The sequence below is a fragment of the Vanacampus margaritifer genome, chromosome 7, assembly GCF_051991255.1.
Source record: "Vanacampus margaritifer isolate UIUO_Vmar chromosome 7, RoL_Vmar_1.0, whole genome shotgun sequence".
Taxonomy (NCBI): Eukaryota; Metazoa; Chordata; class Actinopteri; order Syngnathiformes; family Syngnathidae; genus Vanacampus; species Vanacampus margaritifer.
The window spans coordinates 2,508,542-2,524,280 of NC_135438.1; the positions used below are offsets into that span (position 1 = coordinate 2,508,542).

Consider the following 15,739-nt stretch of genomic DNA (forward strand, 5'->3'; position numbering starts at 1 on the left):
TGTGTGTGTGCGTGCGCGCGCGTGCGTGCGTTGAATATGCAGCGATTTGAGCAACAACAAAATCAGCACCCTGTCCGACGATTCCTTTGCCAACATGAGCCAACTCACCACCCTGTGAGTACACACACACACACACACACACACACACGCACACACACACACACACACACACACACACACATCTACACAAGTAGAACGATTTAATGAAACGATGTTACATTTCTACATCAATGATTCAAGTCAATCATTTGGCTGTATTGTTGTTGTTTGCAGGATCCTGAGTTACAATTCCCTACGTTGTATACCTCCTCTGGCGCTGGGAGGCCTGCGGTCGCTGAGGCTGTTGTCAGTACAAACGTGCACTATATACACAAAACATACACGACATACAGTGCAGGCCCAAACGGTGTTCCAGACATACACGCGCATTCCGCACACACAGTAAGTGTATCGAGCGTTTGCGTTTCAGATCTCTGCACGGTAACGACATCGCCGAACTGCAGCATGGAATTTTCAACGACGTCACATCCCTCTCGCACCTGTACGTACCTCAAGTTTACCTCGTTATGCTTTACATGCACGCGCGCAGCGGTATGTGTGCAGTGCATCATTGTGGGGCGTGTCCTGCCGTAGGAAATAACCCGCAGAGGAGCTCCATTTTGATGACGATATCGATCATCCGCGTGCACGTGGAGAGTCAAACGTGCACCGTGATGACGATCGATATCAGTTCCGACCGGTTTCAATCTGTCACCTCTGACAGGACTTATGAAACGAAAGCCCAGGGGGAGAAAGGGGGGAGGAAGTGATGTCAACAAAAGGGAAGGAAGGAAGACGAGAAGGAAGCAAAGTTAGAAGGAAGGAGGGAATGTGTCAAGAAAGGAAAAGAAAAAGAAGGGATGAAGGAAGAAAATACGAGGAAGTAGTATACGAGATTGAAAGTCAAAAGAAAGGAAGGTAAACAAAGGAAGAAGTAAAGGAATGAAGGAAGGAAGGGAAAGGAAACGAGAGTTGAAAGAAATGATGGAAGGAAGGGAAAGGATGAAAGGAGGAGAGGAAGAGAAAGGATGAAAGAATTAAAGTCAGAAAGATAAGGTAAGGATAAGAATAAGGCTGAAGGAGAAGATTTAAAAGGCTGAAAGGAAGGACGGGAAAAGATAAAAAATGAAGGGGAGTGGAAATAAGAAAAGGTGGGAGAAGAAAGTCAAAAAGGATGGAAGGAGAGAGGGAAAAAAAAGTTCAGGAAAGAAGGAAAAGAAAAAACAAGAAAGTAAGGAAAGGTGGAAAGAAGAAAAGAAGACAAGAAGAAAGGAAAAGATAAGAAAAAGGAAGGAAGGAAGTACAGACAGAAGGAAGAATGAAAGGACAGAAAGAACAAAGAAAGGAGGGAAGGAGTGCCTGCAGTGTGGAGAAGAAGTTGACAGCAGCTCTGCTTACCTTGTCTCCTTTTGATGACATCATCGGCCAGCGCCATCGGCTCCAACCCGCTGTACTGCGACTGCCGCCTGCTGTGGTTGTCGGAGTGGCTGAAGAGCGGCTACAAGGAGCCCGGCATCGCGCGCTGCAGCGGACCGCCCGGCATGGAGGGCAAACTGCTGCTCACCACGCCCCCCGAGCGCTTCCTCTGCCAGGGTGAGACGCGGCGCCACCTGCTGCGCACGCCGTCAATAACGCATCATTAAATATGACGTTGTAACAAGCAGAGCCTTTTCAATTTCGACAAAAATTACAGGAAAAAAATGTTGTCATTTGGCCATAAAAAAAAATAAAAAATCATAATACTATCAGAGGGAAGTTGCAATGTATGAAAAAAATAACGAGGAGGAAAAAATCTAAAGAAAAAAATGATATTATGAGTTGGAAAAATAGAATAAAGTCAAAATATGTAGAGCCTAAATTGTGATCTTGTGAGGGAGAAAATAGAAAAGAAGGCAAAATCACACTGTTAGGGAAAAAAAAATATTTTAAAACATGAAAAAGCTGCGAAATATTGTGTGACAAAATGATTTGAATAATAATAATAATAATAATTTCCACAAAATATGAACAAACAAAATTAAAATATTCAGATATTCAAGTTATAATTTTGTGATGAAATATTTTTTTTTAATCCGAGTCTGAATTTTGCATGTCATAATTGGACAAGAAAAAAGTGATTCAAAAGTTTTTTTTTTTAATTCATCCACCACCCAAAAAAAATTAAAAAAAAAATCCTAATGAGAGTATTACGAAGTGAAAAAAATGATGAGGAATGAGGAAGAAAAAAATTGAGGAAAAAAGTAATAGTACAAGCATAAAGTCAAAAGGTCAGGTTTTGTTAAAGTCCTTTAAAGCAGAAATATTCCTCAAAGCAAGCCGGTATTTTGCAAAAACAAAACAAAACAAAACAACTAACTCTACTAGAGCTATTGTGTGTATTTTGTGTATACGCGTGTATATGTGTGTCCTCAGGTCCTGTTGAGGTCAGTGTGGTGGCCAAGTGCAACCCGTGCGCGTCGTCACCCTGTCAAAACCAAGGCCTCTGCCAAGGCCTGCCCTCACACTCGCACCCGTACACGTGCACCTGCAAAGACGGATTCACGGTACATGCGCCTTGAGTCTCACGCATCTTTGTGTGTGTGTGTGTGTGTGTGTGTGTGTGTGTTTGTTTTTACTAATAAGTTCCACTAGGCCCAGAATCAAAAGTGCTACAGTCTTGTTGTCGTTCTCCCTGAACCAGGAGGTAGCCTGCTAGCTAAAAAAAAATAATAAAAATAAATAAATAATTTTTTTGTTGTGTTAATAATAATACTAAAACATCTGTGATTGTGACAGACAGTTATACATTTGTGTGTGTGTGTGTGTGTGTGTGTGTGTGTGTGTGTGTGTGTGTGTCCAGGGCCAAGATTGCGAGACTCCAGTGGACGCATGTGTCAGCAATCCTTGCATCAACGGAGGAACTTGTCTCAGTGACGAGCAGACAAGCGGCTTCAGGTACCAAAAAAAAGAAAAGAAAAATGTGACTTTATGAAGGAAGTTTCTGGGAAGTTGAAATATTGAATTCCTGCTTTTGGAGTGAAGTTGGAATTTTTACCGAATAATATACGTGAGGACTTTTTTTGTAGTTTTATGAGAATAAAATATATCAGTTTTAATATTAGGAGAATAAAGTACAGTCATTTCTGGATTATAAGCCGCGCTTGCCGCACTCGGTTCCCGCAACTTTCTTTTTCATGATGAGAGCGCAAATTGTCTCGCTCTGGTTTTGTCTCTCTTACTGTATTTGGGCTCACTTGGTTTATTTTGCTCTGCCGGACGCTCTTGCGCTTCCTTTGTAGTGCGCCCCCTTGTGGTCCGATGGATAAGCCGCACCTTTTGTTTTAGCCGCAGGGTCGAATGCAAGTGAAAAAAAAAGCGGTTTATAATTACAGAAATGACTGTACTGTATAATTATTCTGACAATACGCTTGAAATTTTATAACAAGCAAATTGCAATTAATTTTGCATGAAAAAAAACACTCAGACACTAAATTAATTTCTTGATGTAGAATTGTACCTTTATTTCGTTCTAAAAAAAAAATATCCTTTGAAATACTTTCTTTTTTTTTTATTATATATTTTCTTTCTCTTGCAAAGTTACACTTTTTAAGGAATATTTTTAATTGTTTGAACAGATGTTTCCACTTTATGTTCTGCAAAATTTGAATTCTTCTTGTAATGCAGTGTTACAATTTTATTTAAAGAGCATCTAGCATTTATCGTCATAGCATTGCAACATTTTTCTAAAAGGAATATTGAATTTATTTATTTATTATTTAATATTTATTTCATATAGTAATATAAAATGAATATTTAATTATTATTTTTTTAATGTATATTTATTGTATATCGTAATAAACTTCCAGTTGTGTTAATTGAGTAACACGCGTGTTGTAAGGCGCTAAACGTGTGATGTCACAGTTTTGACAGGTCACCAGCTAATGAGTCTCACTCATCTGGCAGCTCATGACTTTGCACGAGATGCTGCCCACACCTTATGATTATTATTATTATTTTTTTATTAATTAATTTTTTGGTTTGCCGGTAGCTGTGCGTGCGCGCTGGGCTTCCACGGCGTCTACTGCGAGGTCAATGCCGACGACTGTCAGGACCACGGCTGCGACAGCGGCGCCACCTGTGTGGACGGCGTGGGCAACTACACCTGCCGGTGCCCCCCCGGACGAGACGGTCTGTTTTGCCAGGACGAGCAGGATGTCTGCACGCCCGCTCGGAACCCCTGCAAGCATCAGGCTACCTGCGTCAGCACACCCACCGGATACAGGTGACACACACACACGCAACGACACATACCGCCTGTTATGTCTTTTATTATTATTATTATTATTGTTTCATTATTTTTTTATATGTATTTATATTGTATCATCATTATTACTATTGTTGTAATTCATTTGACTGATTTGTGTAAGGTGCGTGTGCATCCCGGGTTGGGTGGGTCCGGACTGCAGCCTGGACTACGACGAGTGTGCGGACCACCGCTGTCAGAATGTAGCGCCGTGTGTGGACCACCTGGACGGATACACCTGTGTGTGCCCCCACGGATACACGTACGTCCCACCTACCGCACGCAAATATTGGCTGAGTGAACTTGACAAATAGCGGAACTTCCGTTCAACTGGCAACGAGGCAGGAGGGGTCATCAGTCAATCCTAATTTTTCTAAGAATGAGTTTTGTATTTTTTTGCCAGAAAAAAAATCAATGCAATTTTATGAGAAAAAATTGTATATCAAGCGCATCAGACAAAAAAAAAAAACAACAGTTAAGTGGAGTGTAGTTTAAAAACTCTTTGACTGCCAAAAACGTTAAATAACGTTTAGTAAAATCCTATGGAGGAGTGCCAAAGACGTTAAAAGACGTTTTTTTCCAAAACAAAGGTGAAACTAACCATTTTCTATAGTTGATTACTGAAAAACGGAATAAGGTAGAAACAAACTTTTTTTTCTGATGAAAGATGAGAGTCCAATCTTTCATTTGGTCGTATGTGTGTTTCCATAGTCCAAACACATAATTTTCTGTGGACCTTGAAAGATCAGTCAAAAATGCTTAAATCGGCTGGCACCCACGGCATCCCTTTTCTGAAAACGTCTGGCAGTCAAAGAGTTAAAAAAAAGTCCACAGTAACACAAAAAAAGTAAAAAAATAAATAAATGTGTGAGTTTTGTTATCCAAAAATAGCCATAATATAATAGTCAAATAGTTATAATTTTATGAGTATGACCTTTTAATATTACAGGGAAACATTTATACCGTATTCATAGTTCTTAGTGAGGAAAAATAGTGTTGAAGGAATGTTTCGATATTACGTAAAAACTATAAATAAATAAATAAATTATTCAGATGATAAATGGTAACTTTTCACAAGAGAAAGGGTCCTAAATGATATGTGATATGTGAATTTTATTAGAAAAAAATCATTTGGTGGAATATGTTTTGGAGAGTCAATTCTGTAAGAATTGCTGTAATAAAATTAGCAAAATAACATTTTAATGTTATGTGTGTAATGTTATGAATGAAATTTAATTAGCAACTTGCAAGAAAAAAGTATTTAAAAAAAAAATACAAGAATAAAGTTGTCATTTTATGAGGAAAAATGGGTTGAAAATATAAAAAACACGTAAAATCATTCATTAAAATCTTAGTTGTACATTAAAAAAAATAATAATTTCATGAGGGTTAAGTTACAAAAATAAATGTTTCCAGAATAAAGTAATAAAAAATTAAATGATAATTTCGAGACTATTAAGCAAAAATATTCAGGGAATACATTTTGCAAGGAAAAGTTATTGTATGAGAAGAATAAAAATGTTTCTTTTGCGCGTTTTCCTGCGGCCAGGGGCGACTTTTGTGAAGTGTCGCCGCCCCCGGCGTCGCCCTGCCAGCTGGCCCGTTGCCAGAACGGCGCCCCCTGCACGGAGAAGGCGGGCGCGGCGCTGTGCCAATGCCTGGCGGGCTTCGAGGGTCCCGCCTGCGAGAAGCTGGTCGGCGTCAACTTTGTCAACGGAGACGCTTACGTCCAACTACACGACGTCAAGAACCTCCCGCAAGCCAACATCACCTTGCAGGTCAGACGCTTCATTAGGAATGCCGGACATGCGCACCATTGAAGATAAAAAAAAAAAATAATTAAAAAAAAATCTGAATGTCAAAGAAATTTGTCATTTTGTGAGAAAGAAGTTTGAATTTTAATTAAATATACTCCAAGAATAAATTGTTATATATAGTATTTAGTAGTATAGTTGGGTCATTTTAATGACTTATTAAACTGCAAATATTGCCATAATTACATCATAACAGTAAAAGAAAATGTTGCAATAAGAATATACTAAGAAGGTATTTATTTTAAATTTTTTAAGAAAAACATCAACATTTTTAGAGAATAAAGTCAAAATACTCCAAAAATAATATTTTTGTTAATCTTATCAGAATAAAGTTGTAATTGCCACAATAACTTCATAGCATTTTGACAAATATTCTAAGAATAATTTTGTAATATTGCAAGAAAAAGTAGCTTTTTTTAAGAGCGTTTGGTAAAAAATATTTTGAGTATAAAATTGGAATTTGGAGCACAAAATTACAAGAATAAAATACTGCGGAAATACTGAAAAAAAAAAAAAAAACTTTTTTTTTTTAAAGAAAGATCTACCATAATTTAAAGAGAATTGAGTAAAAATGTTCCAAGAGCAAATTTGTTTTCTTTCCAGAAAATAACAGAATTTTGAGAAAATAAATTACAAATGTTCTGAGAAAAATGTAACATTGCGAGGGTAAAGTTGAAATATTGTGGGAGATTCTCTTCTGCAAAAAAAAAAAAATCTGATTTGTAGGGATTCAAATTGTATGTAAATCAATATTATGACAATAAAGTTTTGATAACAGCAGAAAAAAGTTGAAATATCGCAACTAAAATATTCCAATGTAACATTTGTAAAGTTGTAAAGTTACAAGAATACATTTATATTATCTAAATTATTATTAAAAAATACCCCCCCCCCCCAAAAAAAAGGTCAATGAGAGTAGTAAAAGAATAAAGTTATACTGTCAATCAAATAAACCTAAGCTAATGTTTCAGGTATCTACGGCGGATGAAAACGGCATTTTGTTGTTCAACGGAGATAAGGAACCGATCGCCGTGGAGCTTCATCAAGGTCACGTCAGGGTCACCTACGACCCCGGCAATCAACCCGCCACCGCCATCTACAGGTGGGAGCACACATTGAACAAAAACACCAATGATCGCTTAACGCTCTAAATAAATGAAAATATGCATGTTTACACTCTAAAAACAGTTGGGTCAAAAATAACCCAACTATGGGTCAAAAATGGACTGATCCTCTACTTGGGTCAATTTGACCCAACTTTGAGTAAAAAAAAATTTTTTAAGTATAAAACAACTCATAAATATTGCTCAGATCTTTAACTTGGGTCCAATTTTTTTTTGTCATTTTGTATAAAACAACCCAGAAAGTAAAGGGGGTCGAGCCTTTTTTTTTTTTTTTTTTTACGAATCAACACTGCGCTTTTTGTAGGTGTAAAAAGCAGGATTAAAGAGGATTTTCATCTTCAGCAAGAACTAGGCTGATCTGAAATACTTCCTCTTTTCTTTCTTTCTTTGAAATTTACAGCAGAAAAGACAATAATGCGCCACCACCTTGTGGCTGACAGTGGAATTACACCCAATGTTGACCACTAAATGGACCCCTAAAAAAATCTGCGAGCTGTTTCCTGTGTGTCAGCTAACGTCGACTTTTCATGTTGTCACCCATGAAAGCATTTGATCAATTTTTTTGCTTACATAATAAACGCAAACTCTCGACGCCAATCGCTGCACTCGACAAACGTCGTCATCGTCTTCAAGCGGCGAGCGCTAAAGTGCTTGTGGAGTCGAGCGACCGGTCGAAAGCGCACGGGCCCGTCGGCGGCGGGTGTTCCTCATTAAGAGGATCCTCCAACCCGTGTCAAGTGATTCCATTTTTGGGTGTTTCGCGCACGCACACACTTGAGTAATGTCGCGTGCGTGGGTGTGTGAAACGATGATCGCGTAGTTTTGAGCTTAGAAATCTTTTCCTATCTTTGCTAATATGTCAGGATTATTATAAAAAAAACACTTAGTTTTCATTAAACCTATAATAATAATAACCAATAATGAACATCATTAAAGAAAACTTGTGCCCCCCCCAGCATTTAAGTTCTCACATATTGAGAAATGCGACTAAACTGTCATCAATGTTGCGTTCAGCTCGGAGACGGTGAACGACGGTCTTTTCCACACGGTGGAGCTGCTGACCTTTGAGCGGACGCTCAACTTGTCGGTGGACGGAGGTCAAGCGGCCACGCTGGACGGACGCCGGCAGGCCGCCAGGATGGACGCGCCGCTCTACGTGGGAGGTCGCAACATTCGCCATGAGCAGAAAAATATGTTGTTTTTTTTTAATCACATTAAAAGCTTAACTTGCTAAGCTAGCTTAGTTTAGCTTAGTTAGCGCCTTTCAGGCACACAAGGATGCTTACGTTGTTATTTGTGATTTTTGTTTTTAATAATTCAAACAAAAATAGTCAATAAAAAATGAAACTAAAAAGTAGTAGGGGTGTCAGGCGATTAAAAATTTTAATTATTGTTTTTAATTAATAATTAATTGCGTGACTTCAATAGTTAACTCGCAATTAATCACAAATTTTATATCTGTTCTAAATGTACAATTAAATGTTTTCATACTATTGTTAACATAAAAGTGGGAAAAATGTTAAACTAATAGAAATATGGCTGCATCTTTTAGTTATTGACACAGTAATTTCATAACAATTCATAATACTGAGTTAAAATTAAAAAATGTACTGTACTGTAAAAAAAAAAAAAAAAAAAAAACGAGTGTGGTATTGATTTGTGTTGAGGTCATTTTTTATGGAGGATCAAAACTGCCAACATTCTAAATAAATAAATGACTAAATAAATAAATAAATGACTAAAAATTAAAATAAAAACGGATATACAAAATGTAATAAAAAAAATATAAATATATATAAATGGAAATAAAAACAACTATATATATGTATATGTATATACAGTTGTTTTTATAATTTAATTTTCAAATTATATATATTTTTTATATCCATTTTTATTTTCACTTTTAGTCATTTATTTGTTTATTTAGTCATTTATTTATTTTGATCCTCCACAATTTTTCTGCCACTAGGTGGCATAATTGCATTTGTAAGACGTTGTGGTGACAGCTCAGTGCATTTTTCTTTTCCTATTAAGAGCGATCTAATCTTTAACATGAATTAACTTTTTTTAAATTCTGCACATTTCTTAAATTGTGAAATACATCTTGACCCCGTGCTGTCTCCACAATTATATGCATTATTATTACATTTATGACTGAAAATTTTTGACATTGACGTGTCTGCTGCCTTGCAACAGGTTTCAATTTTAAGTAACGGGCTGTCATTAATTGCGCGTTAAAAAAAAATTGTGGCGTGAAACAAACTTTAAATTAACGCACAAATTTTGACGGGGGGGGGGGACTTTCCAAAAACATGTACGTTATGATTAAAATTGTCTTGCAGACTAAGTTTCCCATAACTCTTTTTTTTTTTTTTATTGATTGATTTTAAATTGTCTTTGATTTTTCTTTGTTTTTTCTGAACGTTATCTTCATTCAAGGCTCCAAATAATCTTTGATTTTTACAAATACTCACAAATCTCGAACCCGTTTCATTTAGGTTCTCACCTGATGCCAAGTGGGCGTGTGTTGTTGAAACGTTTTTATCGATTATGGGTTGCCAGGCCTTCCCGAGGAGGCGGTCCCCGTCTCGCTGTCGCTGTCCTCTCACGCCGTCAACACGTCGGGTTTCCACGGCTGCATCCGCAACCTTTACATCAACCACGAGCTTCAGGACTTCACGCGCGGGCACATGCAGGCGGGCGTGCTGCCGGGCTGTCGCTCTTGCCGCCTGCTGCTCTGCGTGCACGGCCTGTGCCAGCCAGGAGGGGGCGCCCAGGTCGCACGCACCCCACGAGAGAATAAATAGCATTTTCATGTTAGCGCACATTCGACTTTGATTGTTCATGTTTTGTTTTGTCTCTCAGGGAGCGCAGTGTGTGTGCCAGTCGGGGTGGGCGGGGCCACACTGTGACCAGCCAATCGCAGAAGAGCTTGACAGAGGAGGGGGCGCGGTCGACGCCACAGGATCCTCTGAAGCCTTAGGTTGGTGGAACATGCTAATTTTGTCTTTGATGTCCAGGAACATACGTACAGAAGATGTTTGAATTTGATGTGATGTTTTCCATTGAGCACTCCGGATCGTCTTTGATGTTCATGGAAATACGTACACTAGGTTCGTTCAACACTAAAGTCACGTTCTTTAAATCTTTAAAGATTTCTTTGATGTTTGATGAAATTAGTACATTAGATCTATTGAGTGATGTTAATGAATAAGCAGAATTTTGGTTCATTGATGGTCTTCGATGTGAACAAAAATACACATTAGATTGTTCAAGATCAAATGTAACTTTGAGAAAACGCGTACATTAGGTTTTGATTTCTCTGATCTTTACCAAACTGTCTACGTTAAGTTCTTTGAAAATGAATTACAGGGTCTTTGATGTTCATAAAAACATTAACGACCAGTGGCGTTTTCTTTCATAAAACGTTTAATGTTTATAGAAAATAGGAGAGTTGTTCGTTGAGCACTTATTGTCTTTGATGTTTACGAAAATCCATAAGTTAGGTTCATTGAAGACTCTAGAATTGCCTTTGATGTTTTTTTTTTGTTAGATCCTGTATGTGGTCTTTGAAATTTACACACACACAAAAAAACAAATCCACGTTAAACTGTCTGTGATGTTTTTTTAGGACAGTATGTTGGATTTTTTTAAGTTGCTTATGTGTCTTTGATGTTTAAAAATTTGTTTTTGTTTTGTATGTGTCTAATAAAAGACCCTAAATTGCTTATCTTTGATGCTAAAGCTGATTTGTTGAAGCCTCTAAACTGCCTTTGTTGTGTGTAGAAATATTTTGTGTTTTTGTTGACAACCGTCACAACCTCATCCAGGGTTGGCGTGTTCGGCCGTTCCCGTGCGCGACTACCACCGCCTCCAGCGGGGGGCGATCTTCTGCCGAACCGCCAAGACCTTCTCCTGGGTGGAGTGCCAGGGCCGCTGCCGGCAGGAGGGGGTGTCGTCAGGGGGCCCGTCATGCTGCGCCCCCCTGAGGCTGCGCCGACGTCGGGTCAGCTTCCTGTGCGACGACGGAACCTCTTTGACGCAAGACGTAGAGAAGCCACTAGAGTGCGGATGCAAAATGTGTGTCTAGTACACACACACAATAGCTCAAACTTGTCTTTGATGTTACCAAAAAACACGTGTGCATTGAAACCGAAATTGTCTTCAGTGTTTCTGAAAAAAAAATGTGTGAAGTTCATTCAAGATGAATTTTTTCCCCTCTAATTTGACAAAAAAAGATCGTTCAAGACTGTCTTTGATGTTTTACAAAAACACATATTTCACATTTGTTCATTGAAGACAAGTTGTCCAGCGATTTTTAAAAAATTATGTTAAGTTTGTTGACGACTCAAAACTCTTTGATGTTAACGGAAACACACACACTTAGGTCATCAAAGACCCTACATTGTATTTGATGTGTTAGGTTCGTTAAAGTTTCTAAACTCCTTTGATGTCAACATCAAAGACATAAAATTGTCTTTGATGTTAACAAAAACACGTTCATTCCAGTTAAAATTCTCTTTGGTGTTAATGATGCGTACATTGATTCAAGAGGCCAAGTTGTCTTTGATGCTAATGAAAACGTGTATGTTAGGTTTGTCAGTCATACGTTAGAAATGCTTACACCAGGTTTTCTGGAGGCTCCAAATGATCTTTGATTTTTATAAACAAAACTAACAAAATCTATGTTGAAGACCAAACTCTCTTTGATGCTTACGAGACACGTTAGCTTCACTGAAGACACTGCATTGTCTTTGATATTTGTATATTTTTCAAGCTAAGCGCGAGTTCCCCTACCGACGACGTCACAGAGAACACAAACTTTAAAAGGCCAAATCGGTGACGCACAACAATGTGCGTGTCTTTGATGTTGATTGATGAGTGAAACGCCTCCTCTGCATTGCAATCAGAGGAGTCAGTGAAGGCATCACATGATCAATAAATGTAGCTTTGGAGATGTTAATTTATACCAATGGGACGTCTGTTATTAACGTTTTGTATTGTTTTAATTTTGACTCTTGCGTAACCCAGTGTAGCTTTTTGTTGACTCTGAACACACAAACAATAACAAGCTAACAGATTGTAAAATAATATATAAGACGTGCTTATAGTATTTTTATATATGTTGACTTGTATGCTAGTTTTCGTCATTAATTTATTGGAATAAAGAGCAGATGCTTCTGTACGCCGTGTCTTTGATTTTTTTTCCCTGTCCTCTTGTCATGTGGTAGCTTGTCAAGAGTCTTAAATTGTGGCGGTAACAAAAGTACATATATTATTAGCTTTACTGAAAGACTGCAAAAGACAGTTTCTGAAAACGAAATTGTCTTTGATGTTTTTGCAAAAACATACAATTAGGTTTGATGATAAAGACTGGAAATAATCTGATGTTTAGTAAAACATCTTACTGTACTTTCAGTTTGTGTGAAGCGGATAATGTTTACTCAAACATGAACGTTAAGTTGGTTGCAGACTAAATTGTCTTTGATATTGAAAAAAGAAAAAAATTGTTACAAAAAAGTTAACGTGTCTTCAAATAAAGTTAACGCTTCTTCATTGAAGACTTCTCAAAAACATTTTTATTTTTCATACTATACTATTTAAAATCCTAAAATAAAAATAACTATATATAACAATATATAATATATATATATATTATATATATATATAATATATATATAATATATAATAATAAATATATTAATAAACTAAAATAAAACCCTAACCCTAAATTCAAATATTCTCCTTGCGTGGTTGAAGACGAAAGTGTCTTTGATGTCAATGAAAAGGTGTGTTTCCTTTTTTTTCTTCCTTCACCTTTGACCTGCCACCGGGACGAGATTGGACGAGGAGAAAGTGGGCGGGACTTAGTAGCAAACGGCAACGCTTTAATGAGTGATTGACGCCTCACTCCAACTTCCTCCCCCACAACGGATCATTCACAAAGAAGGGCGGCGAAAGCGTCCAACCATCCATCCTGCACTGCAGCTTAACACAACCCCATCCCCAAACACACACACACACACACACACGCCTGCACAGCAACCCAAGTGAGGACAGCGAGTAAGCGAGGATGAGGAGAAGGATGAGGAAGGTGCGAGAAGGATATGAAATGAAAAAAAAATGGGGGAAGGGATTTTTTTTTTTTTTTTATGGGAGTGCCGCAGGCAACACGAATAATTTGACAGCAAAAAAGCCTTTGGAGAGAAAGGAGGAGGGGAAAAGTTGCTGCAAAAACAGTCAATCAGTACAAAGGTTGCTTGGAAGGTGCACAGAAATAAAATGACACTTTTGGAATTTTGTGGACGAAGAATAAAACGTTACGCTGCGCTAAAAATTTTCAAGAGTGCATGGCTTGATTTTCCTATTATTATTATTTATTATTATTATTATTAATTATTATTTTTGATTATTATTTTAAATACACCACACTTTTCTTGAGAAATGAAAGCTTTATTCGCACCAAAATTTAAGATTATTTTCTCAAAAATAAAATTGTCACAAAAAAAATGTAATTTTTTTTTTTTAAAGAATATTATAACCAATTTGTTTGTATAAAAAAACTAAAACGTTTTCTTGAAAAAGTATTCGTTCTGTCAAAATGCTTTAAAAAAAAAATATATATATTTTTTTAATGTAAAATAAAATGAAAAAAAAACGTTTTGTGGACAAATATGTATGACTTTTTTTTTTTCTAAAAATGAGACCTTTTTTCCGAATAATGAACTTAAAAAAGAAAAAAAAAGACAATATTATATGTTCTTTTGTTGTTCGCTACCAAAAAGTCGTATTATGTGAGGATTTTGAAAACTATTTTTGGAGAAAAAGCTTGCATTAAAAGAAAGAAAACTATCTTATGACATTTCTTTTTTGGTTAATGTTTGAACAATTTATTAATTTATTTATCTAATTAATTATTTATTTCATGAGAAAAAGCCAAATTTAAAAATGATAACTTTTTGAAGAGTCCCCAACCATAAGATTTTTATTGTTGTCTTTTTTGCCAGATTTTTCATTTTTTTTTAATCTCAAAAAGACTTCTTTATAATTTGACTTTATTTACTTTTGTAGACAGCAAGTACAAAAAGTGAGCGAGCGTTAATTGAGGCGAGGCGCCGTGTGCGTCCATGAATTATTGTGGGGTTGGTGGGGTGCCTGCTGGGCTGCCACCGCGGGGGGGGGGGGGGGGGGGGCGAGCTCTGATGGGCCTGCTGACATTCGCACAGCGTATGAGAAAGGTCATGAAGTGTGCGTGCGTGTGCGTGCGTGTTGTCACCTTTGACTAAATTACTGCTGCTGCACTTGTTAGTCAACACACACACACAACTTGTTTACAATAACAACAAAGTTGATGTTGCATATGTTGTGACTTGTTTTTCATAAGTCTTGAAATATTTTTTAAAAAACTACAATTGGTAACACTTTCTTGTAACAAAAATTAGATGCTGAAAAATGACAATTATTTTCTTGAAAACATTTGTCTTCTTTACAAAAGAGGCTTTTTTTTCTTGAAAAAATAAAATAAATCAACTAGAACTATATTCCATCATTTTATTGCAATGCATGTATCAAAATAAAATACAACAAATGCTTCTGTAAGCTTATACAATTTTTGTTTTCAAAGGTGTCTGACTGACTTCATCTTATTATGGACGGCAACAACTCGTAAATAGCAGATTAACACCTTAACTGTTCACAATGGCTACTCCTGCAAACCACAGGGCCTTTAGTATTCAGACTGGATTTGGGTTCGAATTACTCGCCCTGTCTGTGTCTGCAGTTGTGGCTTAGTGGGTACGTGAAGAAGGGAGTGTGCAGTTTCCTTTTTCAGCCACAGGTGGCAGTAGCGATTTGAAATTCAATTTCCTGCATTGAGTATATATATATATATATATATATATATATATATATATATATATATATATATATATATATAATTATGTATTATTATTTTTTACTGCATTGGGTGGAATTTGGTAGATTTATTTTTATTTTTTATATCCTATTGGTCAACCACACAACTTTTCAACTGGATGCCAGCGATCTAATATTTACATCTACTGTATTGTTTCATAATGAAGCAAAACGATGTGACTTACCATCCATTCGCTCTACGTACGCATCAGTATGTGCTACCTATATGATGATGTATGTTGCATCGTGCGCACTACAGAGCGGCGAGTCCTTTTGGAGCCCGAGGCGCTGAGAGAAAATAAATATTTGATGGGAGGATGACCTACTTGTTCGTATACTTTCTCTAGCCTCTAAACTTATTTGTCTTTTTGCGTCCAGCAGTCTTCTGTGCTCGGGGCTCCGGGAGGCCTTCCAGTGCGATCGCACGTCACGCACACGCACGCGCACGAACGTGACCTGCAGCAGGAAAAAAAACGATTTCATGCGAGAAGGAAAGAGATTTTTAGCTTGACAAAAAGCATTGTTACTCAAATTACTGTACCAACTTCATCTTGTTTGTTTGCGTG

General features: G+C 37.1%; 1 protein-coding gene across 2 annotated transcripts in view; it reads left to right on the forward strand.

Moving 5' to 3' along the window:
* Positions 1–12,442, forward strand: part of slit1b (slit homolog 1b (Drosophila)) — a 31,961-nt gene extending 19,519 nt beyond the window's left edge. The window contains exons 23-36 of one of the 2 annotated variants that reach the window (XM_077571102.1): positions 43–114; positions 274–345; positions 470–541; positions 1,469–1,632; positions 2,452–2,582; positions 2,879–2,973; positions 4,067–4,300; positions 4,446–4,583; positions 5,871–6,099; positions 7,107–7,237; positions 8,274–8,422; positions 9,822–10,036; positions 10,125–10,242; positions 11,090–12,442. In XM_077571102.1, the coding sequence (XP_077427228.1) occupies positions 43–114; positions 274–345; positions 470–541; positions 1,469–1,632; positions 2,452–2,582; positions 2,879–2,973; positions 4,067–4,300; positions 4,446–4,583; positions 5,871–6,099; positions 7,107–7,237; positions 8,274–8,422; positions 9,822–10,036; positions 10,125–10,242; positions 11,090–11,349 (2,080 nt within the window). In that variant the 3' untranslated portion in view covers positions 11,350–12,442. Of the gene's footprint in view, positions 1–42; positions 115–273; positions 346–469; positions 542–1,468; positions 1,633–2,451; positions 2,583–2,878; positions 2,974–4,066; positions 4,301–4,445; positions 4,584–5,870; positions 6,100–7,106; positions 7,238–8,273; positions 8,423–9,821; positions 10,037–10,124; positions 10,243–11,089 lie in introns of those variants that run through there. The other variant, XR_013294802.1, reaches the window with a different exon arrangement.
* Positions 12,443–15,739: the final 3,297 nt, after the last annotated feature.